This window comes from Zophobas morio, unplaced genomic scaffold (assembly GCF_036711695.1).
Source record: "Zophobas morio isolate AGI-343-1 ecotype UQ-CSIRO unplaced genomic scaffold, CSIRO_AGI_Zmor_V1 ptg000021l, whole genome shotgun sequence".
Taxonomy (NCBI): Eukaryota; Metazoa; Arthropoda; class Insecta; order Coleoptera; family Tenebrionidae; genus Zophobas; species Zophobas morio.
Genome location: NW_026972126.1, coordinates 8,248,297 through 8,268,325, shown reverse-complemented (window position 1 = coordinate 8,268,325; position 20,029 = coordinate 8,248,297). Strand labels below are relative to the sequence as shown.

Sequence of the window (20,029 nt, the reverse complement as noted above, 5' to 3'; positions counted from 1 at the left end):
CCTGCCGTCGCATTGGAATACCAAATTAAATGTTTATTTGTAGTCGATTTAATGTTAATTTGCCTTAATATATTTGTCATGGCCTGCAGTATCTCACGGGACGTCATTCTATGAATTATTTATGCATTGTGCACGATTTTGAAAAAAATTTGAGATAACAATGGGGCACGTTGGCTTGGTACTAATTAAAGCGTGCTCCGGGACGCGTCTAAACTTTTTTTCGCAGTGCGACCGTGAAGGTATGGAATGCGTTGCCGAGCCGTCGACCTGTCAGAAATCGCAAAAATTCGGAAATCTATTTTTCGGCGTTTTTTACATGATGTGAAATTCGTGATATGGACAGTTTTTTAAATGGGTGTGTCGCCCAAAAAGACACACCCGGAATGAGATTGGCGTTGGACGCTGCAACTATTTTTCATTTATTTGTTGCCAGGAATATTCTATAGGAAAGTTTGAATAACAATTTTCTAAAATTATTTACCTTTGGTTGTCTTTAAGTTTTGGTATTTTGCAATTTTGAATTTGTTAATTTTTGAACGGAATTTGTATTATATTGCAATATAATTTTAATCGACGTGTTATGATAAGTAGTTACTTTATTTCTAAGATATATAAAAAATAGGTCGAATGTTTATCAGTTTGGATTGTGCAGTGTAATACTAATAATAACAGTGTTGTATTCCCAAATTTTCGGGAAAGTTGAGTGAACAGATCCCAATTTAAACAATAAATATAAACTGACCCGTTCATTAATTTTTTTGAGACACCCTGTATACACAATTCTAAAAAATATGAATCCAGTGATGTAGACTCGTCATATTTTACACATTCTCAATAGGATTTATTCGGTAAAATTTTGAGGTGACGTCATCAATTTTTGGAGGGATAAACAAATATATTTTGGTTAAAAACGTACCATCCTTAATGATAATTTTAAAACATGTGCAAGATTTCAGAGCACTTGGTTTTGCAGTTTCAGAATTCAACTACAAAATGTTATACTTTTTTGAAAAATTTGGATGTCACGGGTAAAAATCAACACGGATTCATGTAGGATTATGGCATTTTACATATTTAAAACCCACTTACTATGTACATATACATTTACTATGTATTTGAGATGACGTCATCACATTGTTGGTGAGAAGTTTGGTTAGCGTTTTACCATCTAAATGATATTTATAATACCCACATAAAACAGGACAACCATGATTCGGCAGTTTCGGACATTATCTGTTTAACAAACATTCACGAGGACGGCGGACAGACAGACAGACAGCCGGAAATGGGAGACCTAATGAACTCGATTACAATACTTCCTTAGCTTAGGCTCGGGAAGTAAAAGAAGGTTACTGGTGCTACTTAGCTTTGTTTAGTCTTGACAACATTTCAATTGTGGCTAGTGGTCAGGGCACCTGCCCGGCAAACGGGAAACGTGTGGTTCTCCTTTCTTGATAAAAAAAAAAATGTTTTTTCATTAGCAGCCATGACGCATGCAAATGTCGACTCATCTAGAGGTAGCAAATTCGACTTTTGCGACTACCGGTTCAAAAAGAAAAATTGAGGTTATGTACGTAATGTTTGATGTGATTATTTCTTAAAAAATGAACAAATGTGTGCTACAAACATTACTTGAGTATACGCATGGTAGTTGGTAGACGGTAGAAGATAAAATGAATAACTCAGCGACAAGTATAAACGGTTTTCTTTGTGTTGAAGATTTAGATTAAGTTTGATTAGAAATCAAAACAAAATCATGTTGCGTCAAAAAATTGAACGTTTATTTTTTCAGTTTATTGTCTTATGGTTTTTACTAGTGAAAAAAATAGTATATTAACCACGGTTGCAAAGCCACTTCTAGACCTCGCGCTTCAGAGCCCTCGATGCTGCGCGTCTCGGGTTCTAATTTGCGCTCGGTCTAGAATGCTTGGCTCTGCAACCTTGGCTAATAATATACTATTTTATGGTTCTTGATTTTTACCACCATTGTCATTTATTGCTTAATTTTTTTTCGTTATTAACCTTTTTTATATTTTATTAAGTTCGGCAAGATATTTTACATTGGCTAAATATCTAGTGCTTCAGATATAAAAAAAATTGGTCGAAGGTTATCTCTATAGAACTTCCCTTGCCCCTGAAGTGCAATAAAACAAATTCAGTTTTTTTGAAAAATTATAAAATTTGATTAGGCAAATTAATTTTTTTTATGAGAATCCTTATAAGTTAAAATAAAGATGTGAATGTAATGTTAAAACAACAACAGCATGAGTATTTTATTTTAATAAATAAAAAAAAGTCTTATAGATTTTGGAGATGACGTTATCTCATTGGTGGTGGGGATGATTAGCCAAGTTTCAGTCAGAGTTTTACCATTTACATGATATACAAATAGACAAAATTCGACAACAATCGGTTTAATTGTTTCGGAGATTATCTGTTTATAAAAAACCCGGATGGATGATAGACAGGAACACATACAGACAGACAGACAGGCGGACGGAAACGGAAAACCTATTTATTCATACTGAAGGGGTCATGAAAGGTCGAGAAAACATAAAAGTAGGGAGTGGGCCAATGGATTCGATTACAATAGTTCCTTAGCCCTGCAGTAATTCATTCACCAATTCGATCCTGAGGAACTACAGAATGGCTTTTTTCAACATGACAGTGCAACAGCTCATACAGCACAAACGACGTTAAATTTCTTAAGAAAATTTTATGATGTATTTCGTCGTTAATGATGTTGAAAAACGCTATCTTTAAATAACCTGCACATGTCATCAACGACTTAAATATCCGAATTCGAAAAAAATGTCCACGAACTACACCAGAGTAATTGTAAAAATTACAAAAATACCGCTTGCTGTTTTTTATGTATGATTATTTGGATGGATAGCGTAACATCAAGTCCTCGAAGAAGGTCCTATAAAGGAGCGAAACGTTAACTTACATACAAACGCTTGTTTTTTATCCTTGGGTCTAATCCTTCGAGAATTAATAATATTTCCGAAAATATGAAACGAAGAGTTAATGTGTGTTTAGAGGCTGAAGGTCAACATGTCCAGCAATTATTGTAAAGTAAGTAAAGTAAGATTCATGTTTATATTGTTATAAATAAAAGATTTTGTATGATTTTTTACAACATTTGAAATTTTGGTGGCATCAATTTTGAATAACCTAACTTTTTCGAAGTGAACTGAATTTTTCAGTCAACTCAAAATACACCCTTCAAGTTCAAGTTACGCATCATGTTTTACTGCTAACGTAAGCGTCATGGGTAACTTGAGCAGAAATTTTCAAAAACCACTCGTATTTGTAAGAGAAATTGAAATATGTGTTAAAAAAAGCCAAATATGATGATATTTTGTAACATTGTAAATCATCCTTTTCTGTTTAGACACAAAAATGAAATTTTGTGTATAAACAAAAAAACAAAGCAGAAAATTCGTAATCTCTAACAATTCGCGTTTTCTTATCAACGAATAGATTATTGCAAACACGAAACAATAGTTTTATTGCTGTATTTCAAAGTAGCACACTCGAATTTTATAGTTTTATCGATTGTTTCCTCTAGACCGTAACGGATTTTGTACCATGTTTTCCATATCATGGCTCTTGTAGCAATTAGCCTGGGACATGTTTTTAATTTTTTGATTTATTTTATGATGATTGCCTTCTAGTAGGAAATGTACTTTTTGATAATAATTTTTAAACAAAGGTATCAGAATTGAAACTAGGAAAAAAACAAAATGGACGTCAGACGCCTCAGGTCAGAAAGATTAAATAAAGAACAAAATATGGGAGAGTCATTGCACTGAAAGAAAAAGCACGCAATAATTAAACAATATGCAAAAATATTAACATATTGCAGAGGCCATTTTTTTCTTATACTGGGATTGGTATCTGTAATATGTAATATGTAATTTTTTTCTAAAAAAACTGGATTTACTAGATGGTCCTGTAAATGAAATAAATTTTCCAATTTTTTTCTATTTACATGAATGAGGTGTCATTTTTCTATTATTAATTGAAAATTATGTTCAAATGGGTGTATGAAAGACTGCCGTTTCGTTAAAAAAATAAAAATAAAATACGACCGTTTAAATTATTTTTTATCTCGAATCGTGTAGGCACGAGCCCCCGCACACAACTGGTCATTTCCAATTTCGTCCACTTCTAATTAACCGTCCCGAAAACTTCCACTCTGTGCGCTTAAAAATAACTTTCCTCGTAAATTTCTCCAAAAAATTACTAAATTATCTAACGGTGGCTTTGCGGTACCGTTTGAAAATTTCGCACAAACTGTCCACGCCACTGGTTCAGAGAAGAGCTCCAGCGATCGTTATTTCAATCCTGTTAAACAAATTAAAGCGCTCAACGATCTAGATAATTTCATGCATTTTATCATTTAGAAAAAATGATTGTTTATGATGTTCCCTTGTGTGTTTCTTAGAAGAGCTGCATGCAAACGCTCGAGTAGCTATTTAATTAGATTTATTAGGTATTTGCGCTGATAAAGGCCGCTCGGTCAATGGAAAACGAGCATGAGTTTGCAACCACGCCGTGATTTGTTGGAAACAAAGCCTGAGCATACCGAGGATTATTCAAAAATTACTTTGCTAGAAATAGTGTTCTGTCACCATTAATACACGATTTGTAGTGTTGGTTAATAATGTGTGTACAAGAAAACGTGCTAAAGTTTTTATTCTTTATAATTGTTATTCGGATATTTTAAAGTTAATTGCCTACAATGCTTGACGAGTTTGGCATAAAAACTAAAAATAACTTACAACAAAAAAAAGTGTTGGCAATTCAGAAAAATATTTTTTAAAGAAATAAAAAAAAAAATGTAGTACAACAAGTTGATATTTGCGGCAAAAGTTGATAATAGGAATTCTATCAAAAGTGTTTTTTTTCACTTAAATTTATTGTTTACAAGCTAAAATCTGCTAAATTATTTTAGTAGGTAAAATATAAATAAAATTACGATAACAATAGAATGCGCATGTTTGTGTATTCGGTATAGCATATTTTTTCTTACAAATTTCTGAGGAAAGAATAGCTACGTGTTTAGTTGGTTGCATATATGCACTGTTGTTTTCAATCGATTATCTTTGTTCTGAAAGTAAAATTTTCAGCAATCATGTTTCAAAATCAATAACGTTTTAATAAAAAATACAACCAGCACACCTGTTTGTCAAAAGATTTATGAAAAAAAATCTGCATTAACCAAAATTGCGTCAAAGCACCTTGTGGATTTAAGTGGTTTCAACGTGAACGTTGGCATCCTTATTTCAACAGTAACTTTTAGATTTTGGAAAAAAAATCAAAATTTTACTACGAAATTTTACAATTTATCATAGAAACTTCAAAAATCAGAATTTATTTATTCTGTCAGTAAAAACTTAATTACGTCATCTACAAACTTTTTCAACTAAATTTTAGTTGAAGTGTGGGGCTTATCAATTTTTTCATACATTTCTATTTTTAGATTGCCCACGAAGAATATCCCAAAATAATCTAGGAATAATTTATTTCCACCTATCTAATAGCGCTCTAATTTTTTAATATTGTGTAAGTAAGCAGACAAATAGGTTTAGGTCGCTACTATAAAACTAAGTCTTAACAAAACACCAGATTAAAATTTAAATGACAGGTGTGCAGCAAAGTTAAAATTTTCGCAGCTGTAAACAAATATTTATAGAGACATCACAGTAGGTTCATTAACGCTGACCGATATACTGGTAAATACATCTACTGAATATTTCCAAAGATCATTCATATTCATACTCACGACCGATGTTTTATATTTTGAGTTGACCAAATGTTTCTCATCGTTAATCACAAATAATCACTTGTCAGTCACATATGTAAATAAATAACAGATAAAGTCTATACTAATTAAATAATAACTGTATTTTTATCGTCGTTTAAAACACATTATGCAAAAATAAGACTGTCAATAAAACTATTATTATTGACCCCACAACGCTGAACGCGCGAACTACAGGAATTGTGAAAGACGTGTCACAGCGGTCACAGAATGGATTTTACGCATTATAATATGAAAATTATCACCGCCTGTCATTAATTGGAACCGTTATGTAAAAAATACAAAACGTGTCCTTTCGTTTTGTCCTGTTTTGTTTCATTCGATTAAATCCATATAGAAACGGTATTTTTTTATTTGTTATAATTGTTCATGTAATAATAATAATAATAATATATTGATTAAAAATTTACCATGCTTACGATGACTTTAAAACGTCTACGTCTGCAAGATTCCAAAACTTTCAGTTTTGGAGATTAAAAATTAAATTTCAGAATGTTGCACAATTTTCAGATTCAGAATTCAAATCAAGACAACTAATAAGACTCACTTTTCGAATATTTTATCTCCAATGGCAGTTCTACAATGAGATGATCTTAAACATATGAATTCTTATTATTTTATCATTTCAGAAATAACAAAAAAAATAATTAGACTTGACGATTAGAAAAAATAAAATCATAATTCATAAGTAAGTTTTTATCAAAAATAAGAAAATAAAAAAAGGAAGGGTGGATTATGAGCATATTCAAGTATAGTACAACGTGATTAACGTCAAAATTTGTTATTGATTATTACATTAACCAAACTTTCTGAGTGCTTTAAACACGTTAGCAACGCAAGAAAATTTTCTCAAAATTGATTAATTCTATTACCAACTCAAACAGTACTTGTTGATCAAGCTGTAATTACTGGCTGTAAGAAGTCTATTTCATGTTGGATTTGTGATATCGCAAAATTTCGTTGCTATAGGAGTTGCGATGACAGTAGTTGCGATTTGCGATTGAGTTTCGCGATCGCAACTCTTGTCATCGCATCTTCCATAGCAACGGGGACGGCAAAAATATCGCAAATCCAACTTTAAATTGGACCCTAACAAATCCTGATTTGTTCTTTTCGAGTTAAAAAAAATTATAACAATTACATATAGTAAAATTTAAATTTAGCGAAACATATAATTACAAATAAAGTAAAAATAAATAATTACTTACTTATCAACAGTTTCAAACGCTACTATGCTTAGAAGGTATCAGTTACAGATTTACTCGTATTCAAAAGAAAATTGTTAAATAACTTGCCAAAAAAGAAAAAAAAATAGTTGACACCATCTATGTAAATATTACAGAATTTTTAAAATTAGGTAATCAGAAAAGTTATATAATGTATATAGAAAATGCATTATCTATTTTGTAAATGAGTAAACGAACGTTTTAGAATTAAAACTTAAATGCCGTTCTAAACTGGATGCAGTTTCCGAAGGATACGTTGCGGAATCATATTTGGTTATAAAGATTACTCACTTCCCTGGAGCACTTAATATCGATAAACGTTCCGAAACGGCTGATCATATAAAAATATATTTATTCTTTCCTCTAAAAAATTTATGAAGTTAGCTTAGTCAAAAACATAAAATAGATGTAACCTTAGGGAGTCTGTCTTCTCTAATGTTTGATTTAATGTTCATTAATCATTAATTAAATATCGTCTGCTGTTTGCACATGTACAGTGTGAATCACTAACAGCGGCCTCTTCGATATTTTGTTAATTATTAAAGACAGAAACAAACGGCTCTTTGAACAGCAGAAACTAAACTTATTTTCAATTACACAAAACCTTCTGTTTTAGAGAACAACATATCTATAACTAAGTTCTTTTTTAATAGATCCTCCTATATGTATAAGGTTTTTATAAATGATTCTAAGGGCGTAGTTGGCCATGAATTTCAAAAATCCCGCTTCGCTAAAATTATGCCTCATTATGACAATTCTCATTTGTGAATAATGTCATTTGTAACCTGTCATGTAAAGTCATCGTTTTTGTTGTTTCAACGTTTTTCAAGTGTGAATTACAATAATTCTAATTCTCGTTGATTCAAGCTCAAAACAACGAAATGACTATTGTTTTCAAAACTCTTGGTGCTTGCGTACGAAAATTTAGTTTTTGTGCTAGGAAGTAAAGAGCGTGAAAATGGTTTATTCTGTTGAACAAGACACTTTATGTCTTGTTATCACAATGGGACATCCGTAAACGAAGAGTGAGTGTATTCTGTAACCGGTTATAAGCAAAAATATCTGACCAAATGCCAATGACTCGTGTTAATTATTTAAAACATAAATGTAACCTAAGGGATACATTTATGTTTTAAATCTTCTTCCTTGTATCTTCATCTATTTAAAAATAGATGAAGATGCAAAGTGTATCACATATTAACGTTCAAACTACTACATTAAAGAAAAAATGAACCAAATTTGAGTATACAGACACATTTTACGGGACACCTGTATACCTAAAAGGCAAAAAAATCCTTATAAACTGATTTTTAACTTTGATTTAAATTTTACGTCAATTTATTATTCAATTTCGCTGTGTCATTAACAACTGTCCTATGAAACGTCCCTTTTAACATTGCCTATTTTGTTTTCTTACTTGTTGTTGCTTTCAGGAGCAATAATTTTTATATTTAAGTTATTTTTAGAATTTTATTTAGGTACGTATTCGCGTATTCACGCAAAAATGGCATTTCCATTAGAGGAGAAAGTGTTTCTGATTGAGTTGTATTTTCAAAATGGACAGAAAGTCAACTGTCTATATGAGTACTAGAGTCAAGGGAGTTGGGATGAATTCTGGAAAGGATTTCCCAATAACATCATCGACTATGACCATTTTTGCAATTCATTACAACGATATGTGACAAAGTTCCGAGAAACCTCGTCTTCACAAACAAAGAAGGAGAAGAAGAAGAAGTGGAGATTAATAATTAACAGAAGAAGAAATTTTGGCAGTTGTTCTACCATGACAAAATGAAAGTGGGTTATTTTCAACAAGACTAGGTTACAGCACATTCGGCTAGGACCAGAATGGCAATGTTATAGGAATTTTTTTACAAAATATATAGAATATCTTCTTCCCAAGATTTTGTGCTCGTATTCCTGCAGACAACTAGGTACTCGTATTTTTTTGCCCCATTTAAAAAATACTATTCATAGAACGTTCATAGAGCAATTTTGAGGAACTATGGGTAAAAATAACAGAAGAAATTAACAATAAAGACAATAATACAGAGATGTTGCAGCAAGTGATCGATAGAGTGAAACGAAGAGCTCAGTTGTGTTTATAACAAAATCGGCAACATTCTCTGAATTTACTGCAATTTGATTTTATTTATTCTGCAATTATTATACTGTATCCACTAATTTTCCTTCCTTTGCCTCACACTTGTTTTGTTATTGTTGTTGTCATTTTTTGACATTTCTTAGAATGGTTTAATCACCGACATGCTAAATCCTTTCCAAGTATGATTCAATTACCAATTATTATGTTCGTGCTCGCCTGATATTTTTAATGCGTAATATAGAATTTCCGACGGAAATACGAAAGACTTTTTGTTCTAGTTTAACAAATTAAGGCGAAGAGCGCAATTGAGTGACAGACTCGGTATATAAAAAAAAAACTCGAGTAGTAACTTTTACTATAAAAGTTATTTGTAATTTTGAACTAGGTTGAAAGTAAACACAGAAATCAACTTTCGCATTTTAAGTATTTTTTAAGCTCTGTTTTATTAAAAAAAAATGCATAATTCTATGGCATTTTGTAAAGAAAACATGCGGACTGATATCGCTTAGAAATTTAAAAAATGTTAGCTCCAAGTGCCCCTTTTTGTACTAACTATAACAATTCCTTCGTCTAAATTTTCTAGCGCAGAAGAATAGGTATGCAATAACACATTTATCTACTAAAAGTTGACCTTCTGATCTCTCTGTCACTTACCTAAACACGCCACAATAAGAATGCGAGTTATCAAATCCCTGATCCGGGGGCACGATCCGGTCCAAAAACCTGGGAGTCAAAGCCAGTGACGCCACTGCAGCCAGAAGCCACTGGTCTCCAAGCTCACCAGCCTCCACAGCAAATCGCATTTCCCCGGAGTTCTCGCTAACGAATCTCGGCCTTTGACACATTTCCTGCAACAAAAAACGGAGGTAATCACCTGTTAACGGCAATAATGACGGCTGCCGTGGCTCGTTAGTTGGTCATCATGTCGGGTCAAAGTTGGTTGGGACACTTGTTCCATGTCGCTGCGAGGTCAACAGAACACGAAGAGAGGTAAATACTTCGGTACGCGTGCTAGGGGAAGGTGGCTAGAATTCGGACCGTTCACTTAAAAGTTTTAGAATTTCGGGAATAATAACGCACATGTTACTGTTTCCAGTTGTTTATAAAATGACCAGCTTTCAACACGTATGGCAATATTTTGAACTGAGCGTTCGGTACAAGATTAATAATTCCTTAACTAACGTTTTCTTGAAAAATGCTCAGGGAGATAAACTATATTTTTCAAAATGACATGTTCTGACGTACAAATTTATTGTAAGAGTTGTAATTGTAACCGTCATAGACTGAATAGCCAGATCCATAGTAAGAAGAATAGTGGTAAATTTTCGGAACATACGAGATTTACCTACACGAGGTCCACTATTATAATTATCATTATTTCATGAAAAGATAATTTCATGTTTGAAACATCTTATAGTCGACTTTCTGAAAAGATATTTCCGGTTATTTTTCAATTTATCATTGTGGTGTTTCGAAAATTTATGTAGCCTTGAGCTAATTTCATTGCGAAATAGATGATATTAGATTTTTCAACTCATATTGGCAATAAATGTGACATAATAGAAATGTGTGTTTATCTCCATTATATCAATTAAGAGTTTAAGCAGGATTTTTTATGTTTTTACCTGATGTACGAATCCGCTTTGAGTTTTTCCCTAGCCGTCAAAATTTTTACAAAAACAGAATGCGCGGTATAATAACAATTTACCATTCGCTAAGGCACTCCATTTGTGGTCCAGTGGTTACGAATCAGGAATCCGGACCGGACGGCGCGTGTTCGATTCCAAACTTGGTTTTTCGTTTTTTTTTTCTCTTTTTCTCTCGAATTGTTACCCCACTTTCTAGAAAAGGTGAGAATACGCCCCCCTTTATTTAAAAATGTAAAACCTTCTCGTGGGCGTCAAATACCTTTTTCAAGAATGTGAAACCTTCTCGGGGGTCCCAACTGTCTTTTTTAAAAATGTAACACCTTCTCGGGGGTCCCAACTATATCTCTTTTTTAAAAATGTAAAACCTTCTCGGGGACCGAAATGATTTTTTTTTAACAACGTGAAACCTTTTCAGGGGTCCCAATTGTCTCTTTCAAAAATGTTAAAATTTCTGGGGGTGCCAAATGTCTTTTGTTTAATGTCATACCTTCTCGGGTATTCATACTGTATTTTTTAAAGATGTAAAACTTTTTCGGGGGCCCCATATGCCTTTTTTTTAATGTAAAACCTTCTCGGGAGTCCCAACAGTATTTTTTAGAAATGTAAAACCTTTTCGGGGGTCCCAACTGTCTTTTTTAAAAATGTGAAACAATCTCGGGGCCGAAATGTGTTTTTTTAATATGATACCTTCTCGGGGGTTCCTACTGTATTTTTTTTTAATGTAAAACCTTCTCGGGGTCCCCAAATGTCTTATTTTAAGCATGTGAAACCTTCTCGGAGGTCCCAACTGTCTTTTTAAAAATGTAAAACCTTGTCGGGGGTCCCAAATGATTTTTTTGAGAATGTGAACCTTCTCGGAGATCCCAATTGTCTCTTTTTAAAAATGTTAAACCTTCTCGGAGCTGCCAAATGTCTTTTTTTTAACGTGATACCTTCTCGGGGGCCCCAAATGTCTTCTTTTAAGAATGTGAAACCTTCTCAGAGGCCCCAAATGTCATATTTGAAAGAATGTGAAACCTTCTCGGGGGTCCCAACTGTCTTTTTTTAAAATATAAAAGCTTCTCGGGGGTCCCAACTGTCTTTTTTAAAAACGTAAAACCACATCGGGATCCCTATTGTCTTTTTTTAAAATGTGAAACCTTCTCAGGGGCCTCAAATGTCATATTTTAAAGGATGTGAAATCTTTTTGGAGGGTTCCAACTGGCTCTTTTTAAAGAAGGTGAAACCTTCTCGAGGGCTCCATGTGTCTTTTTTAAAGAAGGTGAAACCTTCTTTTTTTCTGTTGCACTGTGACTAGTACCTTCTATATTGATTTTACTCCATAGAGATTATCACGAAAAAATAAAATTCCGCAAAATCAAATTTTAAAAGTTTTCAGAGAAGCAGTATTTGTTGGACTATACTTCAGAAGCGAGGGAAGTTCTTTCGAAATAAATTCCGAGTTAAATGAATTTTATTAGAAAATCCAATACGTAATATGATGCTTCAGTTGAGATGCTGATTGTGCGTTGGAAACTTTTTCTCAAAATTGCACTCTTGGAGACCACACAGTAACGACAATAATCATAATAGTGCTATAAATCTTAGTAGTGTAAAATAACAAATATCTATAGTACTTGGAGTATGAGTGATATATTTGATGTGTTGAGTATGGAAAGTTAAATAACCGTACATAAAGCCTTTTATTTGAATATGATTATTAGTTTGAAAACCGTAACAATGCTCACTATAGTCCTGTGTACATACCATAATAAAATCATAGTACTCCCCATCAAAAACGTTTTAACTTTTCCTTCTAAAATAAATTTTGTGATATTCTACTTGGTAACATTGTGTATTTTTTAAATTCTATATCACTAAGGCTGCGCTTCGAAAATGTAATCAGGGTAATGAAAAGGACAACATAAAGGCAAAAGTGGGAGAAGTATAAGAAAAGGTGGACATCAATATAACAAGTGAGGGCACAAAGAAGATTGGAAACAAACCTAAAGAATAAAATAATAGCATGTGGGTATTTAAACTGAGAGGGAAATACAAGTTTCATAAAAATACATACACCGTCAGAAGAAATGGAAGACAACGATAAAAGCATGTTTTATGAGGAACGAGAAGAGGAATATAGAAGGATAACCCTGACACGATGTAAAAATTGTATTGGGAGATTGTAATGCTATGATTGGAAAAAAAAAACATCTTTTATTCAAAGATTGGAAAATACAGGAAACACCACATAACCAAAGATACTGGACTAAGACGAACCACACGTTTTTTTTATAGATGATTCTAGGGGTGTAGTTAGCCCTGGATTTAAAAAATCTCGCTTCGTTGAAATTATGCCTCATTGTGACAGTTTTCACTTGTTATTAATGTCATTTGTAACCTGTCATTTAAAGTCGTCGTTTTTATTATTTTAACGTTTTTCAAGTCTGAATTACAGTAATTCTCGTTGATCCAAGCTCACGAAAATTGTATTGCTGTACTAGGAAGCGAAGAGTGTGAAAGTGAACAAGACACTTTCATTGTTATGTCTTGTTATCGCAATGGGACTTCGTAAACGAAGAGTGTGTGAATTCTGTAACCGCTTGTAATCAAGAATATCTGGCCAAATACCGTGATTTACTAATTCAAGAAACATCGTTAGAGGCTCACATTAGAGATGTAATCAACAGATTTGTTCGAACTGGCAGGGTCAACAAAAGGAAATCTCGTGGAAGATCTTCAGTATCTGAGGAAGTTGCTGATCATTTGAGACGAGTTGAGCAGAATCCGCAATCTTTAAGAAAATTTCCTCAGCAACCAGGAGTTCCTTTTGGAACATGAAATTGAACAATGGGCATTGACGAATGGATTTCAGAATATTTTTGAAATTAAAAAGATAATGAACATCCCCCTTGAACAAACTGGTGAACATTTTCAACATTTACTGTGATGTTTAATGATTTTATTGAATTGTAGTGAATTAGTTTCATTTTTAAAAATGTATGAAGCATTTAGACAACCAGTTATACAGATGCGTGTGGTATTTGCCATGCGTCTTTGGGAATTTAGTAAGATCCAAACTGAGAGGCGACACTTGTTCATGAGCTACTTCGACCCTATAATCATTTATAGAAACCCTGTACTTTTGCATTGGAAAGAAATATAGTGATAAAGAACACGATTTGAAATAAAGCACGGCGCGTGGCGTCAATAAAAGAGAACGAAGAAAATGAATCTGAAAAGTGTAAAAAAGAAAGACGCTGACAAGAAATGCAAAGAAGGGCTCAATATACATATAAAACATGCACGGAAAGGCAAATCAGTGGCGGAGAATTGGAATAAAGTAGAAGAGTCAGTAATAAAATCAGCGAAAACAGCAACAACAAATGTTAAAGAATAATACCGAGGCAAATAGGAACAAGTACCGTAAAATCAGATAAGACGTAAAATACTTATGTAGAAAGAAAAAACGCTAGTAAGAAGAAGACGACATTAACGGAATACAATAGAGTATACAAAAATAAAGAGATCAGAAAATTTTATCGAGAGGTAAAAAAGTAGTCCAGGGGTTATTGTAAACAGGTGGAAAGAACATTTCAACGAAGTGTTAAATATAGAAAGCAGAATACAAATTACGTAAAACAATGCTGCATAAAGAAATGAACAAAATGAAGAAACGAGAGGGACAAGATAGTTTGGTAGTCACTTTGTATACCCAAGTAGGTAACGTTTCTAACAACTTAGCTCTCATTAGATCTATTAAAGAACTTTTAATACGTCCATTTACCAGATTTATCAGTGCATGCATCAGCAAGCATTTTTCTCGATGATTTTAGGATAGGCAATGCAGTCACTATACACGAATAAGGTAGTCCTAATTGACGGGCAATTATTATAGACCACCAATAGACCAATATCGTTATTACCAAATTTTTGAGAAACTTGTCGAAACATCACTATGCAAACAATTTTTTGTTTTCCTACCAGTTTGGTTTTGATAAAGACCTGTTCATAGCCTCAGTCACAATAACATTTATTAAGTAAATTTATTCACAGTTTTGAAAAAAAAAATGGACTTTTATAAAAACAATAACATTCATTCTTATTAGGTTTTATTTCTGAAGAGTATGAGTATATCCACTGATTGAATTACTCCTATTATAGTAACCTACTATGTTCTTCTACACACCAAAGCATATTTGATTGGAAATACAGTCTATTCCACAGATGAATAATAAATAATAATAATAATAATAAATCTAGTGTTTCTATTTTTGATAAAGTAATAATTTATATTATTATTGCAAATGAATGCATCTTCTTCTTTTGAGTTATGTAAATGTATGTATGAATAATTACTTCTGTTGTTTATCTTAACGTGCGTAAAATCTTTTATTAGCACAAATAAATTATTACATTATTTATTGTTGATGTGATTAGTTTTTTAATTTACACTTCTTATGCAACATGTAAGAGCATCAACTGGAGTTGCGGATGATTGGATCAAAATATACAGAAACAACACATTTCTACATCCAGCCACTTGTTTTTGTGTTAAATATATCACCAGAAAGGGTACCTGTGATATATTATAAGGGTCCATAAGGTCGGAAGTGCGAGAGAGGAAATGGTATTACTTCTCAAATTTCCTAATGGAAAAAAATACAGTGGGCTTTGCTTAACAAGAACTTCAGCAAAGGTGGATGCAGCATTACCCTTTTAAATTGACATGGAAGGTCGGATGTAGTAGCAGGATATATCGAAAAATCCATGAAAAACAATGGGTTTATTGCCAAATCCAGTACATCCAACAAAAGCTCATCGAAAACCAGTTCATCAGTTTATTATGAGATAAAAAAACAACTTGCGTCATCATTTCATCAGTCACAAAAGTTTAAAACACTAATATACCCGGAAAGTCAAAAAGAGATGCCATAAATGTTAATTGGTGGCACTTCAGTTTGCGTGCTACATAGCTAATTACAACTGCAAGAAGCATCGTTATTAACCTTCGGAAACGAGCGTTTTCGAATGTTGACTTGACGTCTGCAAGTTGTGTACGAAGAGTTTCACTAGTTTGGAAATTAATCCATTAGCTAATTGTAGGGTGCTTCTCGTTTAAGATAGTTCAGTAACACTTTTGAGTAAAATATCAAGTTATTCGTCCGTAATTGGATGTTTGTGAGTTGCTTTAAAGACACGAAATGAATAGTTTTCAAATTAAAAGCACTTTGAATGTCCGCCCTTTAATTTAGTTACATCCTGTATGATAATTTAAGAGCAAAATTAAGAAAGACATTAAGTGCCAAAAACATTAAAATAAGACGATGTAATTATAGTGGAACAAAGCACATTCAGCAGATGTTTTACGCATACAGGATATCCCAACGATCCGTAAACGGCAGATATGGTTTTATTGTTGAGGATATCGAAGAATACAGAGTTGTGTCAAGTTATCGGTACGTTGATTTTTTGGTGTGAGATGGGTAGATCTCTTTTAATTGCGTGTAGTAGAAGATACTATCACTAGGCAATGTTTCCTTTTCTCTTTATACGTACATTTCAAAAAAGACTAAATTTATTTTTTGTTGTGTTGTCATTATTTTATATTCTTGGAAATTAATAGTTTCAACGACTGCTTTCTAAACAAATTCACTTTTAATTGACTTGAAATATGTCTGTTGTAATTAATGATTAAAGTTCATTTACCTTGGCAAAACCATATATATACAGGCGAGTCACTCGTTCCTCATTATCACATTACTCATTAATTATTAGAAATGAAAAAAAAAAAAAAAACAAGATCAAAGTTCTGGCAGTTGAAGCTGGCAGGCGGCAATCCTTATTTTTTCTCAAATCATGAACCAATGATCTCAAAAATATAAGAATACAATAATGTCGCGCCTGCCTATATTTAATAATAATAAAATTTTTTTTTGCTCCATTGCAGCTTAATTAATTACTACTACTACTCCGCTTTGAGGAGACAAAATTAATCAAATTTCCTTTTCTTTTAACGCAGATGCTTGTTATCGGAACGTGTTAATAGTCGAATTCTTTAGAAGTATAAGCATAAACAATGCCAGTTCCGCATGTATACTGAGAGTTGCTGATACAGGCTGATTCAAACAAATTAAAGAATAACGCAGTTTATTTTATTGATCAAATTAAGAACGCCTAATCACATTTCCCCGAAAATTTAGGCATACAGTACCGTACCTGTCCACATTAATGTGTCCCTATATAATATAAACTAATCTGGGAAAGTGAATTTCAATTTTGCAGAAATTTTAACGCTACTGGCTTCTCTAGTTAAAATAATTGGCAGACAAAAGTACATTACCTCTATGCGAAAAGAAATACATATTATTATAAATAATACCAATATCTATTTGAGAATTACGGATTTTATCTCAAATTTTTGCTGCCTTTTTCAATATTTTAAACGTTATAATTAGTGAAACTATAGCGATGTGTGCTGCTCTCACGAAGCTAGTGAAATGAGTAATTTTATGTTCTATTATATACAAAATAACGAGGCAGCAGTGAAGTGGCAGCAGCAGAAGCTTATACGACGAAGCTTGTGTCGTTTAAATTCAATCATCTTTTCAGTAGTGCAGGGCAAGTATTTCAATTTTCTATAATGAAAAGCTCTGGAGATGCGAAGAATGATCAAGATAATTTTGAAAATATGAAGTAAATAATGATGTTACAATTTAAAAGAATAATTTTTCAATTACTCTTAGCTCTGGTATTTTCATATATAACATTAAAAAGGCCGACTTCAATAATGACTATATAAAAATAGTCATTTGCGCAATAGGGACTTGAAAGTTGGAATTTGTCATCACAAAAAGGGGGCTCTCAAGCCGCGTTATGTTAAACAACTTTATTGATAAGTTTAGCATACAGGGTGGCGCATCCAAGTTTAGATGTAAGGAATTAACATGGAGAATTGAGATTTATTTTATAATATTTCAATTTTTTTCAAATCGTTGCACTCACTGTAAAATAGCATTAAAAATTGTATTTTGAAATTAGTGCTGATTTCAGAGTGAGGTAGCGCAAGAAAATCTCTAGCTGCCGATGGAACTCTTGAGCTGCTCGAAGGGCTTCGACTCGGGCCCCTTGGATACGGGTGAGTATAATCGGAGATGGCTCGTGTGACGGAGTCGCGCACTACGACCACGAGTTTCGTGGAGGGATTCCTGTGCTGCATCGAGCACCAAAAATACACCAATTTATGCATTTATTCCATTTAATTTGTCCTACCATAATTATCATAGTTTTTAATTTGTTTTTGTGGTTACAATTATTGCATATATTTCGAAATCACCCTGTATGTTACTGTTATAAAAGTTTTATGCCACGAACATTCTTACAATGCATAGAAAACTGAAAGTAATTGCATTCAAGCTTTTGTATAGTATTTTGAAGTCAGCATTTTGCATTCGTTCTTGAAATATTTGTTCCACGCGTTGTAAGTCGCAAGCGATAAGTCAAACCTTGATAAAAATCTTGCATCCCTTCTCACCTTTAGCCGCAAGCTGGCGCATAGTAGGCATTAAATCTAAAACTAAGTGCTTACAATTTGTGTCGTAGGCGCGCCACGAAGCGACCAATTAAAATATTCCGTGATGATCGTTAAGTTTCTCAAGTGCGAATTCTTCGTGTCTGTCGTTATTTTTCCTTAATAAACGTCGGAAACGGCCACTTTGTCGATAGCATCGTCGGAATTGAAACTCGTCGCTGCCGTACAGATAATCTTCTCTCACTCGTTAAAAAAATCGCGAGATACTATCTCTTTCTATGGACGAAAAAAAAACAATCTCCAAGTTCGTTTATGCGGTAAGCAATCGTTAAAATAGTCACAGATAATATACGACCGTTTTCGCAGCCTGTTCAATGTAATTTGAGACTAGTTTTTCCCTTTAATTGCTTATTTATGGCGTTTGGCGCGTACGCCACTAAATTATTTTATCTCATCCGTCGTCGATGTGTGGGTTTTCTTGCGGTTGTGTTAAAGATGGAAAGTGGACATACTTACGTGAGGCCTCATCCAGACGATCGGTTGCAAAGGCGGTTTTTTGTGGTGGTAGAGGGCGCGAGGTCCAGCTGGAAAATCGGGGTCTTCGAAAAGAGAACCTCTTTCGCGACATGCCCGACGGATGGCTTGGTAGTTCGTGGAGTGCCTTTGGCGTTCGGTAGTGCAGTATCTGTAAGAGCATGTCGTTAATAAGCAACTGTTGCTTGCTGTCAACATTGCGGCAACAAATATTACTTCTTACGAAGAAAAAGAAAAGGAGGAAATATCAAATATACGAGTATTTACATGATCGTTAATTTTTGTGTAAAGTGTATTTATTGTTTATAATTAATTTTAACAATGAACGACAATAAGTTATTCAAGAAACGAAACTATGATTTTTCAATGAGATCCTTACACATTTCTGTAAAAAATGATATACCACAAGGTAGCGTGCTGTATTTGGAAAACATAAATACAGGTTATACATCTATTGTCAAATATATATGATAAGTATTTAAAGATAAAATCACGTTCTACAACGACAAGGTACTGGTTTCTGAATTAAGTACAAGAGAAGATAACTGTTTATGATTTCTTTTTTTTGTAACGTTTTATTCGTTCTCCTATTTTACAATTTAACAAAGTTTTAATTTTAATTTTACCCTTTACAGTCTTTACATTTAATTGTACTCGTAGTTTTGTATGCATATTTTTATTATATTTCCCTGTGGGGAAGTTATTAAAATTAGGGAAAATTTTCATTACATCCATTATTTCACCAAAGCTCTTTATGTGACTGGCAGCGAATTGTCTACTTGCTTGTATATTCTGGGACTGATAATAGAAAATTAGGAATTTATCATTGACATTGATTATTTTTATTCAGTTCAATTAGAGATACTTATAATTACTTTCAAATATTTCCTTTTGAAGGTAGATTCGTTACGAAAAAATTAGTCGAGGTTTATTTCGACAGAACTTCCCTCACTCCTGAAGTACACGTTCAACACATCCAGCTTCTTTGAAAAATGATAAAATGCGATTTTCTGATGTTTTTTTTGTGATAATCTCTATAAAGTAAAAACCAGTGGAATAAATAACACCCCTGTAGCCTCTGCGCCGTGGGAGCGCAAACTGCTTGCAATTTCCCTTAAATATTCCTCGAGATTGTGCAAATAGCACAAGTACGGGCAATGTAAAATATATTTA

The 20,029-nt window shown here is 33.1% G+C and overlaps 1 protein-coding gene across 3 annotated transcripts in view; it reads right to left on the bottom strand.

The window, feature by feature from the left end:
- LOC135132791 (calpain-9-like) overlaps nucleotides 1-20,029 on the bottom strand; it is a 179,780-nt gene that overhangs the window by 17,447 nt on the left and 142,304 nt on the right. For all 3 annotated transcript variants that reach the window (XM_064060988.1, XM_064060990.1, XM_064060989.1), the window contains exons 4-5: nucleotides 18,839-19,007; nucleotides 9,818-10,011 (exon numbers count right to left, since the gene is read on the bottom strand). In XM_064060988.1, the coding sequence (XP_063917058.1) occupies nucleotides 9,818-10,011; nucleotides 18,839-19,007 (363 nt within the window). The remainder of the gene's footprint in view (nucleotides 1-9,817; nucleotides 10,012-18,838; nucleotides 19,008-20,029) is intronic.